This window comes from Lynx rufus, unplaced genomic scaffold, assembly GCF_022079265.1.
Source record: "Lynx rufus isolate CCGP_SWC_20201006 ecotype Redwood Valley unplaced genomic scaffold, mLynRuf1.p SCAF_3, whole genome shotgun sequence".
Lineage (NCBI taxonomy): Eukaryota > Metazoa > Chordata > Mammalia > Carnivora > Felidae > Lynx > Lynx rufus.
Genome location: NW_025814845.1, coordinates 89,691,883 through 89,718,778, shown reverse-complemented (window position 1 = coordinate 89,718,778; position 26,896 = coordinate 89,691,883). Strand labels below are relative to the sequence as shown.

Below are 26,896 nucleotides of genomic sequence, written 5' to 3'. Positions count from 1 at the left end.
TTTTCTCTGCCAGCCTTTTTTTTTTTTCTTGTTACAATGTTAAGACTGTTTATATTTACAATCTACTCTGCCACTGTAACAAAAGTTTTACATGTTGTTCATTGTTGATTATAAAAGTTAAAAGCCAACAAGTAACATTTATGAAATTATACTGTTGTATACGTATGGTTGTCCAAGAGGTGGGTTGGAGTTACATTTCTTTCTCTATGGGCTGATATCTTGGCCCCCTGAGTCACTTAAATAAAAATTTACCCTAACAGCCTGACATAAGAGTCAAAAGGACTCCTTTTTATTGTATGGATTGTCAGTGGCATAAAATTATTCTACTGGTTTACATTCTTGGATCACAATTTTTACATACAGCCTTGATTTGGTTTCTCTAGTTTTCTTCTTTACAGTTGCCCAGCTGATGGGCATTCACAAACTCATAATCTCACCATTTTCTCAACCATACTTGCTTTCTCATGGCAATCACCTACCTGAACCCAGCCAGCATCCTGCTCTTATGCATGGCACTGCGAGCCCCCTGGGTCGCTATTGGCCAGCATTTCCTTTCATGACTTTCCTCTGTTGGATACAATGTTTCCTGGATGTGTTTCTTCTCTTTCTGATTTTTCTTATTTTTTCTCTTCTTCCTCCCCTGGGATGTACATAGCCTTAGTAACTTTCTAAAAAGTGCTGTGTGGAAAGCATTTTCTGGAGTTGCATGTCTGAAAATGTCTTTGCTGTTCATTTGCATTTGGTTTAGTTTGGGAAGAGAATTAGAAGTTGAAGATATTTTTTGCTGCAACCATTTTAGATGATTGTTCCATTTTCTTCTTGCATTCAAGGTTGCTGTGGACAGGTCTAATGTCACTCTAACTCATGTATCCTTGTTTTCTGGAATTTCATGAGAATGTAGCTAGGTTTTTTTTTTTTTTTTTCCTTTTTGTACTGTGACCTCAACGGGGCTTTGTAATCAGAATCCTTGTGTCCTTTATTATTTGCCCCTCAAGTTTCTCTGTTTCCTTTTTTGAGAGACGTCTGTTAGTTGGGTGCTGGACATTCAATATTTGTCTTCTCTTTCATATTTGTCAGTTCTCTGCGTTTGCCCTATAACTATAGAGAATTCCCCAAATTTCTTGCCACTTGGTCTATTAATTCTTTGACAACCACAAATTTAATCTTTCAGAACAATTCTATATTCCAAGTTTGTTTTTTCAAAGATACTCTGCTCTGAGCTAATGAATGTTAATAGCTTCTTTGATCTCTGAATGTATTTCATAAATTTATTTTCTATTTCCTCAATTTTGTTCTTACAGTGACAGGTTTTTGTTTGTTCAACCTTTTATGCTTTTAGATTTTTTTATGTGTCTTGTGATCTTAATTGCCCATTCATATTTCGGGAAGAAGGACTAAATTAATTATTCTTGGTGTCCTGTATGTAACCTCTCTGCTTTTGAGGGGGAAGGTATATTTTTGAAACAGCCTTTTCCTCTGGACAGAAGTCTGACTGGGAGCTCTGAGCATGTATGCAGGGAGCTGGCAGTTCCAGCCCACCCATCCTACAAATGCCATGAGAAGGAAAGCTGTATTCTGGGCATCCTAACCAAGTGGAAATCTTTAGTTCTCCTCCACTGTTTTAGTCCATTTATTTGCGGGGGGTGGGGGGGGTGGGGGAGGTGGGGCAGGGGGTAGAGTCTTTGGATTTTTGCCTTGGGTCATTGCCAGACTTTTGGCAGACTTCTAAGCGCTCCAAACAGAGGAAAGGTTGTTAGTAGATGACGGGAAAGTGGAGTGGGGGTGTGTCTGACCAGCACAATTGTCCTGAGTCTCGACTTCAAATTAATTGTCCTATTTTCAGCCTCACTTCTCACTCCTGTGCTCCACTCTTCATGCTGACAGTCAGCCCGGAGCCTGTCTAGGGATAGGGAAGATGTTTCCACCTCTACAGCAAGTCCCTTTTTATCTGGCTTCATCTTCTTCAGTTTGTTTGTTTTCTATCAATATTTCTCCTTCTGGCTTTCCTTCTAGAATCTATATAGCCCCTCCTCTTTCTTTCTCTTATGAGTTTCTTTCTTTTAGCACTTCTTTATTCGGTGATTTCTGGGAAGAACAGGACTTGGAGGCATGTGTTCAGTCCACCATCTTGAACCTGGAGACCATGGACCTATGTTTGAATGCTTTTGGTTCCCTAAAGACATTGTGCTTTAATATTATCATCTATCAATCACGTACTGGAGACTAAGATCTAAGCAAGTGGCCAGTATTTCCATCAAATTTCTGCTTTTTTCTTCAAATGCATTTTAGATCCTTACCCAAGAGCTGAATGTGGCTCGGAAGAATTCGCTTTTGAGTCCAACAGAAAACGTTTCTGTGTGATGTTCCTCATATCTTTCACATTAAGTACAGGATAACCCATCTGTTTGGTCCATGTATCCATTACTTCTTTCACTGGTAAATTACTTGCCTGATATTAAAAAAAAAATGAGGAATAATTAACAAATTAGGGAAAATAAAAGGATAGAATAATCAGATCAAGAACTGATTGATAAATCATATGTTAATCAAAGAAATACTTGGGGATAGTCTCCATACCTCTTCAAGTGCTCTCCAAAAATGCTCAGTTTTTGCATTCCCAAATTTGTGTTTTTTCAAGTAAATCTGTATGTGAAAGATAACAAGTATTTTAGAAATCAATGTATGCTTTTCTCATACTTCCACACATTAGCTGAATCCATCAACATATTTCACTCTACTGTATAATATGGCAAGTGTACCTGCAATAAAAATCAAATGACACACGGCATGCAAAACATTTTGTAACCTATAAGAACGTCAAATAATTTATTTGTAAAGCACAAGGAATATTTTTCCTTATTAATGATGTAGCTTGGTTTTTAAATTTTTTTTTCATTTTTTATTTTAGAGAAACATAGAGTGTGCAAGCAGAGGAGAGGGACAAAAGGAGAGGCAGAGAGAGAGAGAGACAGAGAGAGAGAGACAGAGAGAGAGGGAGAGGGAGAGGGTCTTAAGTAGGCTCAACGCTGAGTGTGGAGCCAGACGCAGGGCTTAATCCCATGACCCTGGGATCATGACCTGAGCCGAAATCAAAAGTCAGATGCTCACCCGACTGAGCCACCCAGGAACCCCTAGCTTGTTCTTTTTTAATAGTCTAATGGGCTTGTGCACAGGGAAGGAAAAGCTTAATTTTTTTTCAGGACAAGAAATATGAGATACTTAAGGGCAGTCAAGTGTTCAGTAAATAGTCAACAGTCCATAACATTTGTGATCCAGTATGAAGAAAGACCCATAATTCTATGATCTTAAGTTAGAGCTGTCAACCTGTCACTACTGGCTACATCCCTTACCTTCATTTATTAGTGATGTTTTCTCATCTCAGACACTAGATGACCCCACCACACATGAATGACTGAGGCAATATGCAAAATATGCAAAGATAAAACAGGTGAGCTTGTCTCTAAGCCAGGGCTCAGCAAAAAAAAATTTTTTTTTGTAAAAAGCTATACAGTAAAGGTTTTAAGGTTTGTGGGCTCTATAATGCCTGTCACGACTACTCAACTCTGCCTCTGTAGCACAAAAGTATCCATAGATAATGTATAAATGAATAACCAATAAAACATTATTTATGCATTCTGGTATTTGAATTTCATGTAACTTTCATGTGTCATAAAATATTGTTATTCTTGAGATTTTTCAACAGTTCAAAGTTGTAGAAATGATTTTGTTTGCAGACCTTAGCAAAATGAGTGGTGGGCCAGATTTGGCCTGCAAGTCGCTGTTGGTAGACTCCTGCTTTAAGGAAATGGATATACAACCTTTTGAACAGTAAGAATGATAATGGTGATCCTGATCATGAATAAATTTGGGAAATTATTCGCTTTAAAGAATGTCTTTACTCTTCCAATGGCTTTAAAATATGAATTATTTTTAACTAGAAAGCTCTCCCCTTTAACGATTTTGTTCACAGAATCTCTCTATATGTGAGTTTTCAGATCCAATGTGGTAGGTCCCTAAAGAAAATCCCCACTTTTCTCCTAGTCTCATAATTGGGTGCCACTTACGCCGCTTCTCCTCTGTTGCTGTCAGGAATTGTCCCATGTGATAGGGACATCTTTGGGGCACCTGGGTGGCTCAGTCGGCTGCGCATCTGACTCTTTTTTTTTTTTTTTTTAATTTTTTTTTTAACGTTTATTTATTTTTGGGACAGAGAGAGACAGAGCATGAATGGGGGAGGGGCAGAGAGAGAGGGAGACACAGAATCGGAAACAGGCTCCAGGCTCTGAGCCATCAGCCCAGAGCCCGACGCGGGGCTCGAACTCACGGACCGCGAGATCGTGACCTGGCTGAAGCCGGACGCTTAACCGACTGCGCCACCCAGGCGCCCCCGCATCTGACTCTTGATTTCAGCTCAGGTCATGATCTCATGGCTGTGGGATGGAGACCTGCATTGGACTCTATGCTGGCTGTGCAGAGCCTGCTTGGGATTCTCTCTCTCCCTCTCCCTCTGCCCCGCCCCTGCTCACGTCACTCTCTTTCAAAAAATAAAATAAAATAAAATAACATCACTTTCTTAAGTGTTTCTTGAGCCTTCAAAGAATAACAAGTGGTTGACTTCGCACATGACATTTTCACTCAAAGTGACTATAATTTTCAGGAGGTACTGTGCCTAAGTCACATTATCGTCTAAATTCCTTTCTTTTCAGGCATAGAGAGATAAAACAATATTAGCAGCCAGCTCCAGGAAGCCTGGACCAGGGTTGCCACCAGTTAGGAATGCTGCCTTTGTTTTTGTTCTTTTGATTAGTTCACTGCTCAGCACTACCACTGGAGGGCAGGCAAAGGAAGGGAGAAGAAACGAAAGGCGCTCACTGGATATCAGTTTTAAGCATTTGTTCCAGAGCTTTGCACAAATCATTCATTCTAAAGAAAATAAATGGATACTTGAGTATTAGTAATGAATTGTAACCATAGCTACCTGTTAATGACAATTTCTAGGGAGTAGTAGCTTTTTAAAATTAATTTAGAGGAGTTTATTTGTATACTCACAATGCCTTGAGCTTAGAAACATGCCATCTTGGAATTAGAAGGGACTTTAAGTATTATTTAATACAACTCACATTTTGGGGGGTGAAGAAAACTGGTGCCTAGAGAGGCGATGAGATTTTTCTAAGGTAACTTTGAAGGAATTCTGAATCCTTAACCAGTCTGTGTGGTTTCTGTCAGTGGTGTCGTTATTTTTACTGCTTTTTAAACTGCAGTCTCTTACTTCTTCCGAACTATAGGCTACATAGACATTTATATAAACAGTATATTAAAAGACATCAATTTTGAGGTGCCTGGGTGGCTCAGTCAGTTAAGTGTCCAACTCTTGATTTTGGCAGCTCAGGATCTCACCCTCATGAGATGGAGCCCCGAGCTCCATGTAAAGCTCCGTGCTAAGTATGAAGCTTGCTTAAGATTTTCTCTCTCCCTCTTGTTCTCCCCTCCCCTGCTTGTGTGCACACGCTCTCTCTCTTTCTTTTTTTTTTAATTTTATTTTCTTTTCTTTTTTCAATATATGAAATTTATTGTCAAATTGGTTTCCATACAACACCCAGTGCTCATCCCAAAAGGTGCCCTCCTCAATACCCATCACCCACCCTCCCCTCCCTCCCACCCCCCATCAACCCTCAGTTTGTTCTCAGTTTTTAAGAGTCTCTTATGCTTTGGCTCTCTCCCACTCTAACCTCTTTTTTTTTTTTCCTTCCCCTCCCCCATGGGTTTCTGTTAAGTTTCTCAGGATCCACATAAGAGTGAAAACATATGGTATCTGTCTTTCTCTGTATGGCTTATTTCACTTAGCATCACACTCTCCAGTTCCATCCACGTTGCTACAAAGGGCCATATTTCGTTCTTTCTCATTGCCATGTAGTACTCCATTGTGTATATAAACCACAATTTCTTTATCCATTCATCAGTTGATGGACATTTAGGCTCTTTCCACAATTTGGCTATTGTTGAGTGTGCTGCTATAAACATTAGGGTACAAGTGCCCCTATGCATCAGTACTCCCGTATCCCTTGGATAAATTCCATCTCTCTCTCTCTCTTTCAAAAAAGAAGACATCAATTTTATTTTGTCTAGATTAGTGCATTTCTGAATACTCTATATTGAGAAATTTCTTTCTTCACCTTGAATAGTCACAATGCAGTCATTCCACTCAAAGTTTCATGATGACCTACATCCCCCAATAATAGTCCCTCATTAGTTGGGTTTGGTGTGGTAAGCACAAAAGGAAAAGAAGACTGTTTCTGTTACTAGTATCCCAGGAAAGGAAAGGACAAGTTGCAGCTGAGCCATTGCTGTCCCATCAGGGCTATTTCTTATACTAGGAGAAAAAGAAAGGATGGATATATTTCTCAGCTTGATTTCATGACCATATACTGTTACAAATTCCCCATTACCTGTTATCATTTCTTATGCACAAGCACAGCCTTAAAGATTTTCCAGGTGATGGCTTTGATCTTATTCCCCTTCACTACTACCTACTTTGAGGTCTGAGATAGGGTTTGGGGGAAGGTGATGAGCTTGAAAGAGAATAGACAGCTGGCCATCCCCAGATTTAGTACGACACCAGGTCAGCTAATGAAGAGTCACTTTGGTCAGAAAGTATTTGCTAGGGAAAGATCTTGAGCAATATCACAGATTGTGGAATTTAGGGGCAGCAAACATAGAGTGATGCTAATTCAAGTAAAGACACTATTCAGATACTTGAATGAAGTAAAAGAATGTTCCAATTGGCTTGAGAGCTTATTGAGTGTGGTCTATACTGATCATATGCTGTTTTCAGATATTAGCTAGTGTTTGAAGATTGTAGGGGAAAAGTGAGTGTTTTAGTGGCTAGTGGGTTGTGTGTGTGTGTGTGTGTGTTAATTTATTCCACAGCACTACGATGGCATGAAAAAGTTAATATCTATTCATTCTAGTTTGGTTTCTAGCTCCATCTGTAGTCACAGGGTAGAGGAAGACATATTTCACTTGAGAAATATTAGTTTTAGGTAGGACTAGATTTTTAATTAATTATATCATAGATACCAGGATAAAGGAAATATGAGAGTATTACTGGATTATTAGAATAGCTATTCACTTTTAAAGACTCCTGGTACATGTCTAGGAGTTGCTTTAAAAATCATTTAATTTGAAGTCAGCTTTGAAAATTCCAAGAATGTGTTATCCATCAGTTTCCTTTGGAATGAAACTATGCAAATGGAATTTTAACTTAATTTTTAAAAAATGAATTGTCTTTGTTTTTTTCTCTGTGTTGTTTCTTACAGACCATTCATTCATTTAAGAAGCACTGTTTGGATTGTCTATCATGTGTAATGCAGTCTACTAGGGACTGGAATATATACAAAGATACAGAAGACAGAGTTCCCCACTAAAGGTGTTCACAGCGAGAGAAGATATGATGAAATGTGACTTTGAAGCTGGTGGAAACGTTACAAGGTGTTCTAATGTACACATAAGAACGGGCACACGGCTTCTCCCTTTCTTCCAGTGTCCACAGAGAGCATTTTATTAGTAGACAAGAGGAGTAAAATGCATTGATGTACCCCCTGAATATCTCCTAAGTCTTGGTCTTGTGTCTTACGTAAATAGTCACCTAGGAATTTTGCCATCGGGTAAAGAGACTGTTTCTTTTTGGGGTGGCATAGAGACTGCTAGATGCCACATAAGAAGGCTCGGTGGTGGTAAGAGCTGAAGGAATAGTGAGCGGACATTGTTCTGGGGAATCACATCCAAAAGGAGTACTGGTACTCTTTGGGAAGGCTGGCAGGATGCTGCTCTGACCTGTTTTCTATGTTCTGGACCGGCAACCTCAGCACCACTGCTCTGCCTAACCACCCGGGGCCTCACAGTGGGGAGGATGGAGGAGAATGGGAAGAAGCAGGAAGACAATTCCGACTCCAGGCTGCAATGGGCCAACCTACAGACAGGACAGTTACAGGGACAGAGTGTAGCCACACTGATGCCATTAAAACCCTGAGAGATTTGGCTTAGGTTCTCTAGAAAAACAAAAAAGAAGCTGAAATACCCACTGGGGCAGTATGCCTAAGGGGGATGTGTGCAATGCTCTTGATAATGTATTACCATTTCTGCTTCCAAAAGGAAGCAGGCCCTCTTTATTCCTTGACTCTACACATTCCTTGAATGTGTGTATTTGCCACTTTTAAGTCCAATAATAAGGAAAAAGTCCTTGCACGAACTATAAAGAAAGACTTTTATAGGTACACTTAAATCTTTATGTCATGTCACTATGAACTGAGTTATGTTCCCCAAAATTCATACATTGAAGCTTCATCTCTAATGCGATTGTGTTGGCAGATGGGGTCTTTGGGAGGTATTTAGGTTTAGATGAAGTCATGAGGGTGGGACCCTCATGATGGGATCAATGCTTGATGATAAGAGGCACCAGAAAGCTCTCTCCCTAGGCTATGTGAGGACACAGGGAAAGGCAGCCATCTGCAAGGCAGGCAAACAGCCCTCTCTAAAACAGGAATCTGCGGTGCCTTGGTCGAAGACTTCTCAGCCCCCAGAACGGTGAGAAAATAAATTTCTGTTGTTTAAACGACTCAGTCGATGTATTTATTATGGCAGCCTAAGCCAATACACATGTAAAGGATATCAAAAATAACTAAGGACTCCATGTAACTTCTCCATGAAATTTCTGCTAAATGGTAATTAGAGGTAACAGTGTGGGCACTTCACTGGATGTGAAGTCACCTTTCTGTGTTTTGCTGTTTAATCTGTCCCTGCGTAAGGAGAGGAAAAAGTAAAAGAGGAGTAGTTCCTTGATTAATCACATACCGACATTCATCAGCCACGGAGAGATGTGGCTCATGCGTAGAACTATTAAAAGTCATAAATCATACCTGACATCCTTTTTGAAACTTCTCTGGGGTTATCCAGTCTTCAAGCATCCTCAGAATGGAAACGCCCTATGGTGGAAAAGAATAGCAAATTGAACTAGTAAAGGATACCAGTGACCACTGCCGTGACTAGTATTTCATGATCATATGTGTGAGATTATCTCTTCAATATGACTCCACTAAATTACTTGGCTATAGCTCCATGGTTTTAAAATAAAAATAGCATTTGGCACACCTCCTGTATCTATGCTTCTAAAATAACAAAAAGGTCAAGAGTAGTTGATAAAGGGGCCATCATTTCAGAGACTTGGGGTTAAATAATTATTGCACTTCATCAAATGAACCAGCAGATGGAGCTTTTCTAATGAAAGAGAACCATTAGAAAGACTTAGAAAACTCTTATTTTTCAGTGAATAAGGAAAGTAATTCCATGATAAAATTCTGGCTACTTCTTAAATTTATTTCAATACTTTTCAAAATACTACATTTTGTGGAAATAGTTGAGGAATTATCTGGTCAAATAGTTTAATATAGATACATCATTTAGGTATAAAATCCTTTTCAAAAGTAGTTCATCTCATTTGGTTTTATTTTGTCTGAAGAATCTAATGAATACTTCTCTCTACTTTCTCTGCACATGTTATAAGATTAATACTAAAATGCACTATTGATAAATTTTTATATCCATTTTCAAGTAACTTGCCGGAAGAACATGTGCTTCTCCCCATCTGTTAGCAATTTTTACTGCAATTTATTAAGTATAAATTATTTTTGCACAGAGAAGACTAAAGGCTTAGAACATTTATTTCTGACCTAGTATCTTCAACCCATGGAATATCTAGGACTCGGAAAGAAACCGATTTAATAAAATATAAACATCTCCATGTGAGTAATTAGAATATCCTGTAAGTGGCCTAGAAATGTTCACTTTAACAGAAATATAAAAGAATCATTAGCAATATGAAAGAAAAATGAGAAAAGAAGCCTAAAAAGATGCTGTGGGAATGACAGGGAAAGCCAAAATTATCATGCTATAAATTTGAAGTAGCCATCTATAGAAGGCTTTTCTCACGTAAGCCATTTTATCTAGTATTCATTTTAATAATTAAAATATTTTGTCTTAAACAAAACTAGGCATTATCCAGAATAACAAACTGTATTCATTTCCAGTGGCTTTTGAGCAACTTAGCATAGTGGGTAAACCTTGAGCAGCAAAAGGGAAATAACTACATCATGCTGCATGCAGGCATGAATACATTTGGAGGAGGAGCTGTAGGAAGGAAACACTGTGGGAGAAAATGGGTTGCTGCAGACCTTCAGTAGTTTTGCAAAAAAATTTCTTGGATAAAAATGCCCCATCTGCAACATGCTAATAACGTCATCTTTATGTCTTATATAAAAATGGATAAAAGGAATTCCTTCCAACTGAGTTGGGTTTCAGTTCTTCCTGGAAGCACTAAAGGATTCTATAGAAAAGATGTCCCCATATATGGCGTTTTCCAAAGACCACATAGCAGAAAAAGAAGATTCACTGTCTTTTAAAAATTCAGATAAAAGAATTTTAAATTTGAAGCTTAAAGTGTACATGTTCAGTTAGAATGAGAGAGGCTATAAACAAAAGTGAAGGGAGAAATCTTTCAGAGTCTGATTCAAAGTCTTGTGACAATGACCAGCATTGATCGTGTTGACCGAAAAGTACCAACTACTGAATATTCAGCATCCAGAATAAGTTCCACAGTTTCCTAAAGCCCATGAGCATAGTCTAACCTTCTTACCGTTTTTAGGCATTTACTAAAAGTCACTAAACAGGAAGATGCTCACAACAGTGTCCTATCTTCCCCACCTTGCTATAGGATATTCCATCAAAGACAGATGTTATTTCAGCAGGAGTTGTCACAGTGACAACAATTGGGTGCGAAGACATCAAAGAATCGTCCTCTTGTACAGGTAACACGTCTTCAAGTAACATCTGATCTCTCTGAAACGACACAACGCACCAAAGAAATACAGCACTTCCTCTATACTGGTCCATATTTCAAAATATCAGTGATATAAAATTGGGGGAGAATAAATATAAATTGCTCAAATTACTTAAGACAAGCGTTAGGTGTCCAAATGAATCACATGTTGCACTGATTCATCTGCATGGATTCCATTCCCTTCTTCTAGTATAATTCCTTTGACTTCGCCCCTATGTGACAGGCCAAGAAGACACAAGCATCTGTGAATTCTGTCTCTGCCACTTCTATGTGACTTTCGGACATGTGCCAAGCTTTTCAAGCCCTATTTCCGCACCTGTGCAATGGGCATGTTATCGCCTCACACCTTTGTTCTCAGAATTAAGTGAGGATACATGTTGATCTGCCAAAAACTAATGTTCGGGATTTCTTTTTTTCAGTCAACTAATCATTAGAATTTGGATGATTCGTAATTAATCAAAGAAAATATTAGCTTTTGCCATAGTTCATCATCTTCTCATTCCAATACTATGTTTTCTTGGCAAAATACAGTGGTTGAGAGGTCTAGCCATCTAGTCAGACTTCCACAGCTCATAACTCAATTTTTGCCATTTTCTAGATACGTAGGTTTAAGCAAGCTCCCACACCCATCAAATAGCGATAATAATGGCATCTACTTTTTGGAATTGTTAGAGAATTCAATGAGATAATGCATGGTAAGCATTTGGCATAGTCTCTGGTGGAGTGAAACCCAACACATTAGCTGCTATTATTATTTTGATTCATAATCAATTAGATTCTGAAATCTCATTCTGTTAAATCATTACTTAAAAAAAAAATCAAAAGCCCTATTGGTCTTCTTTTATTAAAAATATTCCCCAAAGAGGAGCATACTATATTTACATTTTCCAATTTTGTGATTTCCATTTATAATAGACAAGGTACTATTGTCAAGTGATGACTGCCAATCAAGGTAATTTTGATCTGGACTTAAAACTTTGTGCACCTTTTATTTTATTTTATTTTATTTCCAATATATGAAATTTATTGTCAAATTGGTTTCCATACAACACCCAGTGCTCATCCCAAAAGGTGCTCTCCTCAATACCCATCACCCACCCTCCCCTCCCTCCCACCCCCCATCAACCCTCAGTTTGTTCTCAGTTTTTAAGAGTCTCTTATGTTTTGGCTCTCTCCCACTCTAACCTCTTTTTTTTTTTTTTTTTCCTTCCCCTCCTCCATGGGTTTCTGTTAAGTTTCTCAGGATCCACATAAGGGTGAAAACATATGGTATCTGTCTTTCTCTGTATGGCTTATTTCACTTAGCATCACACTCTCCAGTTCCATCCACGTTGCTACAAAGGGCCATATTTCGTTCTTTCTCATTGCCATGTAGTACTCCATTGCTTTGTACACCTTTTAGATGCAGAACGCATTCAGGTCTCAGGGTCAGGAAATTTGACTCTAGTCTTAGTTGTGCTACCAATTTTCTATGTGAGATTGGAAAGTTAGATTACCTTCCTGGGCATCAGAGTTTTCACCTGTAAAGTGAAGCTCCACTATTGTGGTACTTATCAGGCTCTCTTACAGTCTGTCTTTTTATTTATCTGTCCCCTCTACCCACCATACCCTTAACTGGGAGCTCCTTGAGGGCAAGAACTATGTTTTGTTCAGTTTTGGATACTCTGTAGTGTTCACTAAAGATAGAAGACTGAATGAGTGGATAAAGAATGAATGAATGGGGGCAACTTGGGTGGCTCAGTTGGTTAAGTGTCCTATTCTTGGTTTCGGCTCGGGTCAGGATCTCACAGATCGTGATTTTGAGCCCCACATCAGGCTCCATGCTGACAATGCAGAGCTTGCTTGGGATTCGCTCTCTTTCCCTCTCTCTCTGCCCTTCCCCTGCTCATGCTCTCTCACTCTCTCTCTCTCTCAAAATAAATAAATAAACTTAAAAAAAAAAAGGAATGAATGAATGATGATGAATGGGTGAATAAATGAGTTGGACCATGTGATTAAATTTCACTTAAGAACTGCATACTAAATTCTTTTGAAATTTCATTGGTGTTTTGAAATACTGAATTGGAATATTAAAATGTTATATATATATATATATATATATATATATATATATATATATATATGACAACAATTTAAAATGTTATACTTTCTTGCTATACCTTGATATAAGTATGGCATCAGGTTATTTTATAGAAAATAAAGGACAACATATTTTTTTCATTTATATAGTTTAGTTTCAATAAATTACAAAATCAACAATTTTCAACATATATGAGTGATTCCCAATTAGTGGAAAGTTTGTCCCCCAGGGAACATCTGGAAATATGTGGACACATTTTTGGTTTTACAACTGGGGAGGGAGGGTTACTTGTATCTCTATATGGGCCAGGGATGCTCTTAAATATCCTACAATACACAGGACAGCCTCCACCATTATCAAGCACTCCTGAATTATCTGGGCCAAATGTCAGTAGTTCCATGGTTGGAAAACCCTCATGTAGATTAAAAGTTCTAAAGCAGGAATTGTTGCAAGTTAACTTCTTCATTTTTTAAGATAGCTTGTAGAATCGGCCAAAGGCTTCAAGTTTGTCTTTTTATTTTTTCCAGTAGAGGGCGGTAGTCTTATAGTACACAACTTTCTGTAATTCTCTACTTTTACACATCTACACATTTACACTTTCATATATACTAACAGACAGGCATACCTACACCATCTAAATAGAGATAAAGACAGATTTAGCTTTTCAGAAAAAAATCTTTAGGGTTCACAGATGCCTTTGTTCCAGGCCCCTCAGGGACATAAGGTAGGATAATGGTAGTTACATGTATTTTTAGGAGCTTTTAAGCTTACAAGAGAGAGAACAATGTTCTTCTTTTATAGAGGAGAGAACCAACTCAGGATACGTCACTTGCTCAAAGTCACATTCTCTGTAACACTAAGTTTATGCTCTTATTTCTTTACCACACTATTTCACCATAAGGTAAGTGGTTTGCAAAATGAGAGATTTTTCAAGGGACTAGCACTACAGACACTTAAATATAGAGCTGCATTGCCTAAGCTCATTATGGTTTTTTTCTTACTTTGACACATGTTATTAAGGGACTCTATCAAGGATATCCTTAGACTGGGCTGGTCAATTGCTCTCTGAGACCTCGGCACTCACCCTAAGCCAGACAGAGTTCAGTGGAGCTGACCGATTCTACTCCATACACACAACGGGCTTGGCCCCCCAGTTCACCATTGCACCAGGCCCCTGACTCGGGGACACTGTCATTGTGTACAGGTCTCAGTCACTTTCATGAGGAAAATAGACATTTGGAGCTTATGTGTTTAGGGCTCACCATTTGCCACTCTTTTTCTGCTTGGTTTACTCCCAGGAACTCAAAGAAGGAAGCAAAGCCTTCATTCAGCCACAAGTCTTCCCACCATTCCATGGTCACAATATTTCCAAACCACTGGAATTATAAGCAATAAAGAGATGGTTAAATTTTTATGCTTGTGGTAGAGAGGCCTAGACAATTTCAATACGTTTATTTGTCCATGAAAATGTCACTTGACACAGAAGTGGCAGGCATTGTACTTAATTACCATTTATTTCCTGCATTATTTCTCCTGATTTTTTTCCACTTCTCCTGATTTTTAAATGATCTTAAATTCTCTTTCGTTTATTGCCTTTACTTTAGTATCACCGGGACTATTTAAAGTCATAGCAAAGACTCCTGTATACTTACTACAAGCAAAACAATGTGTCTTAAAAGGTTTTTATGGTAAAATATTTAGTAGCACTAAGAAAGACTTTCAAGCAGGATATTCTGGTTGGCCGTTTTTTATTTGTCAAGTTATAATTAATTTCAGTTATTCCTATGGTCTTAAGCTACTTTAAAAAACAAGCAAAAATTTGAGGGGCATCTGGGTGGCTCAGTCGGTCAAGGGTCTGACTCTTGATTTTGGCTCAGGTCATGATTTTGTGGTTCGTGGGTTTGAGACCCGCATCAGGCTCTGCACTGACAGAGCCTGTCTCCCCCTCCCCTGCTTGTGTGTGCACTCATGCTTTCCCTCTCTCTCTCTCTCTCAAAATAAAAAAAAAAAAAGCTGATTTGATGCTAAGATTCTATACCTGATGCACAAGTTCATGGGCAACCACACTGGCCACCCTCTGCCGGTTTGATGAAGCTGATTCCTGAGGGTCATAAAGCAAATTTGTTTCTCTGTAAGTGATGAGTCCCCAGTTCTCCATAGCCCCGGTGCCAAAGTCTGGAATAGCGATTTCATCTATGGAAAAAGAAACAGTCCCATGAGAAATACTTCTTTGCATTTGTTTATAACATTTCTTACCAAATTAAGTTCTTTGGATGAATGTGTTTTTAAAAGGCTAAAAATAATTTCTTAGAATAAAAAACAATAATCTATTTGTGTGAACTATTCAATCTTCATGCACTCAAACTTTCCATGGAATGTTTCCTGTTGACTCCAGATATCAATGTGTCTTCTATTTTTCAAAGAAGGATACTAATGGCAATGCTCTTTTCAGTCCTCTATAATATTATGTCTTTGTCTCTGTCTGTACTTCATTTTTATTAGAAGTGCAGGGCTTCGAAGTACACAGAGATATATTTCTATCCAGGGATGCAGAATATTAGAGAATATAAAATTCCACTTTTTCCCTATTTCTGTACAATTTATCAGCTCGATTCCCTACTAATTGAATAGGGTCCCATCCATTTGTGTGCACTAAAGAAGTTGGGTCAACACGAAATAAACTGTATTCTTTCTGAATTCTCTTCCAGACCTACCATGTCGGGTTCTACCAGGACTTTCTATTCTTTATTTTTGTTTGGGCCCATAATCTTAGATATAATGACAGGAAGAAGCGGTGCTGATCAGTTCCATGTTAAATCGCAAAACGGAAAATGTTGAGCTTGATTAGTGGACAGGATGCAATTTCTTCAGTTAATGAACTATAATAAAAAAATGTAATTTCTCTATTAGCACCCAGAATTTCAATGATTCTAGTTAAAATAAGGATTCCCAAACCTTTTTATAAAGAATGAAAAATGGGTATATTATCTTCAATAAAAATCAAGATTACAGCAGTTTTCTTTTTGTGTCATCTTCATTCTTAGGTTTGGCTATTTTGTCACAAGAACACCCACTTAAAGGGTGAAGAACTATTCCCTCCAAGGACCAATATTTTCTATAACATTATGGAGTATAATTTGTACCTAATCTTTGAACAAAAGGAATTTTTTTGTGACCTGGTTTCTCTAGTGAGTATTAACGTTATAATTAATGAACTCTAGTGTAGTGTTTAATAAACACTACACTAGAGATCAGGAGGGAACAAATGCAGAAGTCATCTGTAAAAAAAAGTCTAGGAAACAGTTAATTCTGAAAGGGTTGAAATGCATTTTAAAGTATAAAGAAGGAGTAAGGGAGAATAAGGAAGAGAAAAGGAGCAGAGAGAATAAATTTCTAAGAGCTCCACTTCCCACTTTATCCTGGGTGGTACAAGTGAGATAAAGAGAGAAGAGACTTTTAAATCGATGTGCTTAACATTTTATTAAATATTATTCTGATTTTGATGAAAAGTTGTTTCTCTTCCTGTCTCTCTGTAATAGTTAGGAGCTGATGCCATTGAAGAGAAAACGGACCATCTACAAAGGTGCTCAGAGCCACAGCTATTCCCACTCAGAGAACCTGGCTTCCCAGTCACTTTGCACTGCTAATTTGTTAAAGTACAGGCATAAATTGAAATGGAGAAATCAATTTTGGGTTGGTTGGCGTTCTTGTTGCCTCCATTTTATCCCTACAGACATCTATATGGATGTTTCATTTAAAGTCTTTGCAAATACCACGCAAGCTTACTAATAAAGCATTTTTGCTGTTGGTAGAAGTGTCATATCCACACCATTTCGATTATAGCCTTATTTTTATTTTAAAAAGAAAACGTTCCTCCCCCCAATAGAAAATATATATATTTTTTTTTTTTCATTCTAACTGCTGGAGAATCTAGAATTAGTCTTGTCCAATGGAAGGACGGGAAGAACATAGGACTCCGATAGCATCATTTATCTCTTTTAGTTATGAACTCATTGATGGGAGAGCAGCAATATAAGCTATTGGAACAGTAATGACTTTGAAATCAACTAATCTAGGTTGCTATTTCTGGCTCCATTATTATCAGCGTCTGCAGTTCCACACAATACTTTAATCTTTATTTGGAAGTAAAAGTCTTTGCATTTAACAGGTAAGAACAGAGTAAGTATGGACATTACTCTTGGAGGAATCCAAAATGCGTCTTTCAGGGTCTAGTAGATATTAGACACATATTTTAGGCATATAATAAAAAGACTAAGGGGTGACTATTAACTGAAAATGCTAAACCTGGAGGAAATGATTTAACTTAGGTGGAAGCAAAGGCAATATTAAAAATAAGAAAATAAAAAATGAGTCTCACCTAATTTAGGAAGAGCATAATCCATAGCAAAGTATTCTTCAAAATAATCAAACACAATTTTAGTTATGGTTGCAGCATATTCAGCTGTGTGCTTTTGCTCTGGCTGGACATATATAGTGAGCTATTAAAACACAAAAATTCAGTGAAAATTATTCTTTGTTTGATAAAACACAAAAACTATGACATATAACATAGTGGAGAGAAGGTGAGCTTTGGGGCCAGGTAGAGACTTGTTTGAATCCCAGGTCTTTATGGTTTTGGACAAATCACTTCACATCTCTGAGACTGATGTGTAAAGGAAATTATGCTGTATAACACTCTGAGTAATTTCAATAACTAGAAATTATGTAAGTCGCAACAGTTGGCATAGTGTCCAATATATTTTTTAAATGTTATTACTTTTTTCTATTTAGAACATATATTCTTAATATCTATGTGTACCTATTTTTCTATCAATTTCTTTCTCTCTCTCTCTCTCTCTCTGTGTGTGTGTGTGTGTGTGTGTGTGTGTGTGTGTAATCTGCCTTTGAGGAAATGAGTCATGTGATTTTCTCATCTAAAGAGCCCTTAGATACATTTTTTTTTTGCTTGCACTATTCACTACTGTCCAAATTGCCCTTTTGATATTTTAACTATTTTACTCCCAGAGTCTAAAATACAGTGATTCAAAATTTTCTGAGAGGGAGGCATCTTGACAAACTACATCAATTCTCTATTTGTGTGCCTATGACATGATTTATAAATCAAATCCAAGTATAAACTTTTTACCCCCCAATTTCAAGCATGCATGACCCAGAATAGCCAACACAATATTGAGGGAGAAAAACTAAGTTGGAAGATTGATACTACCTGACTTAAAGACTTACTATAGGGGCGCCTGGGTGGCGCAGTCGGTTAAGCGTCCGACTTCAGCCAGGTCACGATCTCGCGGTCCGGGAGTTCGAGCCCCGCGTCAGGCTCTGGGCTGATGGCTCAGAGCCTGGAGCCTGTTTCTGATTCTGTGTCTCCCTCTCTCTCTGCCCCTCCCCCGTTCATGCTCTGTCTCTCTCTGTCCCAAAAATAAATAAACGTTGAAAAAAAAAAAAGACTTACTATAAAGCTATACTAATCAAGACAATGTGGTATTAGCAAAAGAATAGACAAATAGATCAGTACAACACAGTAGAGGGCCCAGAAATAGACCCAATAAAAATAGTCAAATGATCCTTGACAAGGAAGCAAAGGCAATACAATGGAATACAGATCATGTTTTTAACCAATGGTGCTGGAACAACTGAACTTCCACATGCAAAAAAATGAATTTAGATACTGACCTTACGCCCTTCACAAAAATTAACTTAAAATGGATTGCAGACCTAAATGTAAAAGGCAAAACCGTAAAATTCCTAGAAGATAACATGGGAGAAAACTTAGATGACCTTGGGTATGAAGATAACTTCTTGCAACACCATGAAAGAAATAATTGATGATTTGGACTTCATTAAAAACTTCTGGTCTGTGAAAGACAATGTCAAGAGAATGAGAAGACAAGCCACAGACTGGGAGAAAATATTTGCAAGAGACATATCTGATAAAGGACTGCTACCCAAAATATACAAAGAGCTCTTAAAATTCAACAAGAAGAAAACAAACAAGCTGATTAAAACATGGGCCAAAGACCTTAACAAACACCTCATCAGTGAAGATACAGAATTTGCAAATACGTACACAAAAAGATGCTCCCCATATGTCTTCAAGGAGATGCAACAGTAAGGTACGACTGCACACCCACTAGAATGCCAAAATCTGGAACACTGACAACAACAAATGCTAGCAAGGACATGGAGTTCCCATACATTGCTGCTGGGAATGCAAAATGCTACAGCCGCTTTGGAAGACAATTTGGAAGTTTCTGACAAAACTAAACATACCTTTACTATATGATGCAGTAATTGTGCTCCTTTGTATTTACCTAAAGATTTTAAAACATGTCCAACAAATACTTGCACGTAAATGTTTATAGCGGCTTCACTCACAATTCCCAACACTTGGAAGCAACCAAGATGTCCTTCAATAGGTAAATAAACTGTGGCCGATCCAGACAATGGAATATTACTCTGTGCTAAAAAGAAATGAGCTATCAAGCCACGAAAAGACAGGGAGAAACCTTAAATACATATTACTAACTGAAAGAGGCCAATCTGAAAAGGTCTCGTACTGTATCACTCCAACTATATTAATTTTGGAAGAGGCAAAACTATGGAGACAATAAGGAGATCAGTAGTCGCTAGGGGTTAGAAGGTGGAGGAAGAAGGAAATATGAATAAATGGACCACAGAGGATTTTTAGGGCAGTAAAAGTAATCTGTAGGATATAACAATGATACAAAAATAACATTATACATTTGTCCAAATCCATAGAATGTACAATGCCAAGAGCGAACCCTATGGTAAACTATGGATTTTGGATATTATGATGTGTCAATGTAGGTTCATCTTTGGTGTAAGAAAAAAATGTACTATTTGGAGGAGTGATAGTGATAATGGGGGAAGGGATGCATATGTGGGGGCAGGAGGTATATGTAAAATCTTCATACCTTCCCTTCAATTTAATTGTACACTTAAAACTTCCCTAAAAAAAGTCTTTTAAAAATAACTTTGAGGAATTCAAGTGAAGCGTACTTGCTAAACTTATGGCCAGATTCAAAACCCTCAAGTAAAGCAAAATATGCAGTCATTTGGTAAATCCAATCCCATCTACCTAATGGCACAGGTGACCCATAATTTTAAAAAAGGAAAAAAGAAAGAGAAATTATGCCTACTTTCTTCCTTTATTATGCCAAAAGCATTGCTAATTTTGGTATTCTTATAGGCATAGATCTTGAGCCATTTTTTCTCAGCTGTGAACAACAGTGGAAAGATCCAATAATTTAATGGACAAATACCAGAGTGCCTGGGTGGCTCAGTCAGTAAAGCATCTGACTCTTAATTTCGGCTCAGGTCATGATCTCATGGTTAGTGGGATCGAGTCTCGAGTCAGGCTCTGTGCTGACAACTCAGAGCCCGCTTGGGATTCTCTCTCCCCCTCTTGTTCCACCCCTCCCCCATGTGCACACACACACTCTCATTTTCAAAATAAATAAACATTTTGTAAAAAGCAAATAAAGGACAAGTACTGAAAGAGCATCCCTGAAATTACCAGTGCTGGTTCACTGTTCCCACATCCACTGGGTCATTGACATTCTTGCTTTATTTGCAAAAGTAAAGATGTGTTCATCTTCATCTCTAAAGGCAACACTATTCACACAACTATCATCGCAACATCCTTTGAGGTTTGTTTTTGGTTTTTTTCAGCTGTCAGGATAGATGATACATTTTCTCACTGTTTTCTCTTTCTATGGAAACAATGACATGCATTTTCCAAGAAGTTCAGTGAAACTAAGGATCCAGTCGGTGGCCACTGTACAGAGCAGAGGTAGTTGCCCCCTGTGAGATCAAAACTATCATGACTAGATAGGATGGCTCCATTAGATGCAGAAATTCTGAGAATTTTTCATCTGTGAATTAATTAGGGTGTCAAAACTCCCTCAGAATTTCTACTACATCTATTCTCATTAAAAAACTTCAGGAAGGTAGTTCCATCATGACTTCCTCCACTGTTATTGACACCCTACTTCTGTGCCACACATAATATTTGAACAATGAACTGTTGAGAAAGAGGGAGAAAGAGGAAGAAGCGATAACAGTGAGTCCCTAGACTCACCGTTGAGAGTTAAGAGGAAGAAGAGATAACAGTGGGAACCCCAGGTGGAAAATGGGGAAGAGAAAGACTGTGCTCTTTGTACCAGATCTTCTTTCCCATGCTAGTGGATCAACTCCCTTTAAGCACAATGCTTCTGAGACAACATATTCTGTTTTTTCTCACTCTCTAGACTTCTGTTGATATTAATTATTATTATTATTAATTATTATTGATATTAATGTGGATTCAATCAATGAAAGTAGTCCTTTCTTCTTTTGTTTCTGAGAAACTCAAGCCCCCAGAGCTATGTTCTGTCTTCATAGTCTAACCAGTCTGAAGATCACATGGGATCCATGACCCTTATTTTGAAGGGTCATCGATCATATTTTATGACCATTGCTCTGATCAACTGAGCTAAGCAATCACAGAATATACAGATTCAGACATGAATCTGGTAACATAACCAGCCAAAGTTTATCTACAAGCGTGTCCTATCTGCTATATATAAAAAAGCCATATTCTTAAAGACGGCCAACTGCCAACATGGTGTGCCATTTGAAGCTTCAAAATCCTTTCATGTGGCATCCATTTCATAGCAGGTCATCTGTGATGTTCAGATTTGCTGATTCAAGCGTTCTTCCCCCTGCTGCTGCCTTCACTCGTCCTCTGCTAAGCCCTTCCTGCTCTCTGACCTCGTCTTCAACTCATGCTCCATCTGTATCTCCCGCTCCTTTCTGTGGGCTTTAGTAAAGGTGGCTAGCCTTCCTCCACCATCAGCCACCATCTGTCCATGAGAGAGTTCAGGAAATTACCCCAAATTGTCATCACTTTGAAATAATTGCCATCTTTCTTGTTTATGTGTTTGCTTTACTGTGATGATTTTTTTTAAGTATATGACGGGCAATATTGAAACAGCTTGGAATGAGAAAGAAGAGATGCGTGCATATTCTTTCTTCTTGCCTTCTGAGTCATATATCTTTTATTATTCAAGGACTCTATTAAAGGTCAAATATCAAGTTTATATATAAGCTTTACAACCTTATATATAAATACAAAGTTTGTAAGGCTCTAAGAACCTAATTTGTATGCAAATATTTAGTTTGCAGAGGCAGCAAGTTCCCCAAGTAAATTAAATGACCAAGGTATACCACTCTTGGATACCATGAGTCGTATCTCGAAGTACTGAATCTATGGAGCTAGTGTCCGATTTAAAGTCTGTGCCTTCTAATGAATATATTCAGCTGATTATTCTTTTGGGAAGAGTGATACACCTGAGTTATCGTTGTTGTTACTTTTCTCTGATAATATGGGAACTGCCTGTAAAGAAGGCTTGCAGAGTTCTTAATATTGTCCCTTTCATTCAAGGATCTCCAGGAATTTGAGAGGAGGAATTTACGTCCATGAGAATTAGGAACCTGATTGGTTGCTGCCATTTCCTTTATGTGTCATCATTATGATTAATCATTAGTCCCACAGAGTACTTTAAAATTTCCAGGTAATGGAAGAAGCACTTTCCATGCAGTGTGTCACTCTATGCATCAATTCTGTGAATCTGAGACTATTAACAGTAATAGAATATCTTGCATCACTGACAAGTTTCACTACTCCAGTTTTCACAATGATAAAATCCAAAGCGTTCTGAAAATATAAAGCTTTTTGTGTTCAGAGAAAACTAATTTTGCAGACTCATCTGACCTGAACAAATGATAGTTTTTTCTAATCTTTATTTTTCTCACCACAAAAACAGTGCTGCAGAAATTAGTATTTCTCTTTGACTGTAAGGTGCTGCCCCAGATCCTGCTGTAGTTATTCAAAACTATGCAGTATTTGTACCATTTGACCTTCACAAATCAGAAAATTGCTGAATTTTAACATGCAACTAGCCACATGGTTTTAGAGAAGAATTGTAGACCTCTACATCAGACTTTACAGTTTGAAGGGTTTTAAAAAGAAACTCTCATGTGTACACGAGACCAATGAAGACTAGGGCAAAACTGACTAGGATTCAGCCCAAAGTTTGGTCTTTACTGTATCATACTGCCTCTTTTCTCTACCCTAAGAATGACACCTGACTTTCCCTAGCTGCAAAATAGGAATAACAGCACCTGTCTTGTGTGGTTGTGAACATAAAATAAGCTAGTATATGAAGCAGTGTTTGACATGTGAGAGTTTTATGCGTCCCATTGAGAAGACTAGTATCATTGCAGGTAATGTACTGAATTATTAACCTCTGTGATTTTCTTTGTCTGCACTTCCTTATAGGTGAGCGATATCCACATTACCAGTAGAACATTAAGAGAATACAGGGGGGAAAAAAGTGGAGTTTTTCACTTCCCAAATAGGCGTTCCATGCCCACACAATAAACTTGAAAGCCAAAAGCTTTTGACTTGCAAAAGTCTCATTAGAAAGGCTTTTAGGGACTGCTGGATGGCTCAGGTGGTTAAGGTTAAGCATCTGACTCTTGATTTTAGCTCAGGTCACCATCTCACTGGGAGATCGAGCCTGGCATCAGGCTCTGTACTGACAGCACAGAACCTACTTGGGATTCTTTCTCTCCCTCCCTCTCTCTCTGCCCTTCCCCTGCTCATACTCTCTAAATAGACAGTCAGACAGACAGACAGACATAGAAAGCAAGCAAGCAAGAAAAAAGTTTTTTAGAAAAAAAGCAGAAGGCCAAGAAAAAAAGCAAACCATAGAACTTATGCTGTAACAATGGACTGGAATGAGAACAGAGGAAGATCCAGACAGCTTTCCCTCAAAAAACTACAAGAGAGTTACTTGTGCCAGTTCATTTGAGTCAAAATTTAAGTTGTTTGGTGCCTGATGATTACAACTGCTGCAGAATTTTCTTAGAACAAAAACCAAACATTAAAGAAGTCTAACTTACCTCATAGAATTTTATATTTTAAATTTGTATTATGTTTATCTTTTTGTAAATTTAAATTAAGAATATGAATCGTTGGGGCGCCTGGGTGGCGCAGTCGGTTAAGCGTCCAACTTCAGCCAGGTCAGGATCTCGCGGTCCGTGAGTTCGAGCCCCGCGTCAGGCTCCGGGCTGATGGCTCAGAGCCTGGAGCCTGTTTCCGATTCTGTGTCTCCCTCTCTCTCTGCCCCTCCCCCGTTCATGCTCTGTCTCTCTCTGTCCCAAAAATAAATAAAAAACGTTGAAAAAAAAAATTTTAATAAAAAAAAAAAAAAAAGAATATGAATCGTTAGCAATCTTCTATGGCTTCCTGGATTGAATACATGCTTTGGGGGAAGATTAAGAGCCATTAATTTCGAATAGCCCTTCCAATAAAGGAAGGCATCTTTTTAAAAAACTCATAAAAATGTTATTGAAATTAAACTCATTCTGAAAACTTTACAAAGCCACAGCAAACATGTCTTTTTAAAATAATAAAATAAACCTATGTCAAAAACAGCTCTGAGGCAGAAAATTGTCATTAGAAGGAGAACTGCTACAGGTAAGATCCACTGGCGAATACGACAACGAGTGGTCGAAGTTTTAAGGAGAAATAGGATATGTACATAACCTTTAATTATCTCTCCCTGCATATACTTATTAATTGCTGAGGTGGCTATAATATATATCCATAAATTCTTTGATAGTCCTCCCTCCCGGAAGTGGAGTTTAATCCCTTTCCTCTTGGGAATGGGCTATACTTAGTGATCACTTGTAACAGATAGAATATGGAAAAGAAAAATAGTAATTTATACTAGGGAAACCTGGCAGATACCACCTGAACCAAATGACCAAAGTTAGCATCACCAACAATAAGTTGTGTTGATAGCATGTGTCCCCTGATATGATCTAATGAGAAGTGTACCTTTTCTCTGAGGTATTTTCCCTCCAAATCCAAACCCCACTCTAATCATGAGAAAACTTCAGGGATATTGAGGGATATTGTACAAAATATCTGACCAGTCCTCTTCAATAATATCCAGATTATTAAAAACAAGGAAAGATGGAGAAAATGTCATAGACTAGACAAAATTAAGGAGACATCATGACTAAATACAATGTAGTATAATCTATTGGATCCTGGAACAGAAAAAACACATTAGTGGAAAAACTGGTAAAATTAAAATAAAGTCTGTAGTCTAGTTAATAGTTTTGTACAAATGCTAATATCTTAGTTTTGATGAATGTATGATAAATGGTTTTGTAAGATGTTAACTTTGGAGGAAGCTGGGTAAATGTTACATGGGAATTCTCTTGTATCTTTGCAACACCTGTACATCTAAAATTATTTCAAAATAAGAAGTTTAAAAATATATGAGTATGAAAACAGTAAAACTTATTTCTAAGAAGACTATTTCCATGTAGGAGAATGCATAAATTAAAATCCATGGCATAAAACCAAAAACTGCTCTAAAATATAAAGTTTATTTTTAAAAGCCCCATGATATACATATTCCCTGCCCTCAATCTTTCCAATCCAGACAAATGGACTGAGCCAGAAGCAAGTAAGAAGACATAGGCAGTAGGAAGGATTCATTCAAAGGTATAATTCTATTCAGGAATCATCCTATAACATTTTGGAAGCAGGCACAATACAACCTCTTCCAGTGAGTCAATCAAATTAATATGGTTATAGTATAAAACTAACTAAATGGACAATACCAGCTTCTCTTAGTGAGTAGTCCCCCTCAACTTCCTCCCTCTGATCATGAAAGCCAAGGAATTTGACTACAGTTGAATTAATCTCTAGCAAAGTAACTGCTCCTTTTTTGCACATCCCTCTTTACAAAAGACGGAGGTCAAAAGCCCAAAGAAACCCAAGTCCTAATTAGAACTTACTGTTTCTCAGGAACGGGGTCACTCTTACCATTTAATTTGTCCTGAATTTGGTTCCTGGAAGACTAGTGCCAAGCTAAAAAGTCTAGCAAAGTTATTGAGGTCATAGGTCAAATGTACTTCAGATGGCATCACAAAACTAATAACTTAGAATGATTTTTATATATGGTAATATAGGCAATTTTCCTTTTTCCTTTTTTTTTTTAAACATTTATTTGTTATTGAGAGACAGAGACAAAGCATGAGCATGGGAGGGGCAGAGAGAGTGGGAGACACAGAATCCGAAGCAGGCTCCAGGCTCTGAGCTGTCAGCACAGAGCTTGACGCGGGGCTCGAACTCACAAACTGTGAGATCATGACCTGAACTGAACACGGACACTCAACTGACAGAGCCACCCAGGTGCCCCTAATTTTCCTTTTTTCTACTTGCTTTCTTCCAGCCACATTTCTATAATGTATGGGTATTAAACCTATAACTTAAAAATATATTCATAATCCACGTTGTTGTGGATTTGAAAATGGAATGCAATACAGCCCAATTGAAAACTTTGAACTGACCTAAGAGGTTAATGACATGTTTATCAAGGATATTGCTTCCCAAAATTTGACTCCTATATAAACAATAGAAGTACATATTATTGATAGTTCGGGAGTTAATTCAAAAGTCATATAATCTCTACATTTTGTACTAATTGTTTTTCTAGAGTAGAATCCAGTGATTTCATTTATTTTATTTTTTCATCCCCCATAAATTATTTATTTTATAACTGGAAGTTTGTACCTTGTGACCCCCTTCACCCATCATATGTACCTCCCACCCCCTCCTCTGGCAACAACCAATATATTCTCTGTAACTACAAGCCTGTTTTCTTGGTTTGTTTTTATTTTTGTTTTTTAGCTTCCACATGTAAGTGAAATCATACAGTATTTGTCTTTCTCTGACTTATTTCACTTAGCATAATGCCCTTGAGATCCACCTATGTTGTAACAGGTGGCAAGACTTCTTTAATGGCTGAATAATATTTCTG

The 26,896-nt window shown here is 37.8% G+C and overlaps 1 protein-coding gene across 2 annotated transcripts in view; it reads right to left on the bottom strand.

Moving 5' to 3' along the window:
* Positions 1-26,896, bottom strand: part of ENPEP (glutamyl aminopeptidase) — an 85,757-nt gene that overhangs the window by 38,074 nt on the left and 20,787 nt on the right. For both annotated transcript variants that reach the window (XM_047091708.1, XM_047091709.1), the window contains exons 4-10: positions 17,350-17,470; positions 15,010-15,164; positions 14,234-14,347; positions 10,756-10,890; positions 8,916-8,981; positions 2,578-2,643; positions 2,298-2,449 (exon numbers count right to left, since the gene is read on the bottom strand). In XM_047091708.1, coding sequence (XP_046947664.1) covers positions 2,298-2,449; positions 2,578-2,643; positions 8,916-8,981; positions 10,756-10,890; positions 14,234-14,347; positions 15,010-15,164; positions 17,350-17,470 — 809 coding nt within the window. The remainder of the gene's footprint in view (positions 1-2,297; positions 2,450-2,577; positions 2,644-8,915; positions 8,982-10,755; positions 10,891-14,233; positions 14,348-15,009; positions 15,165-17,349; positions 17,471-26,896) is intronic.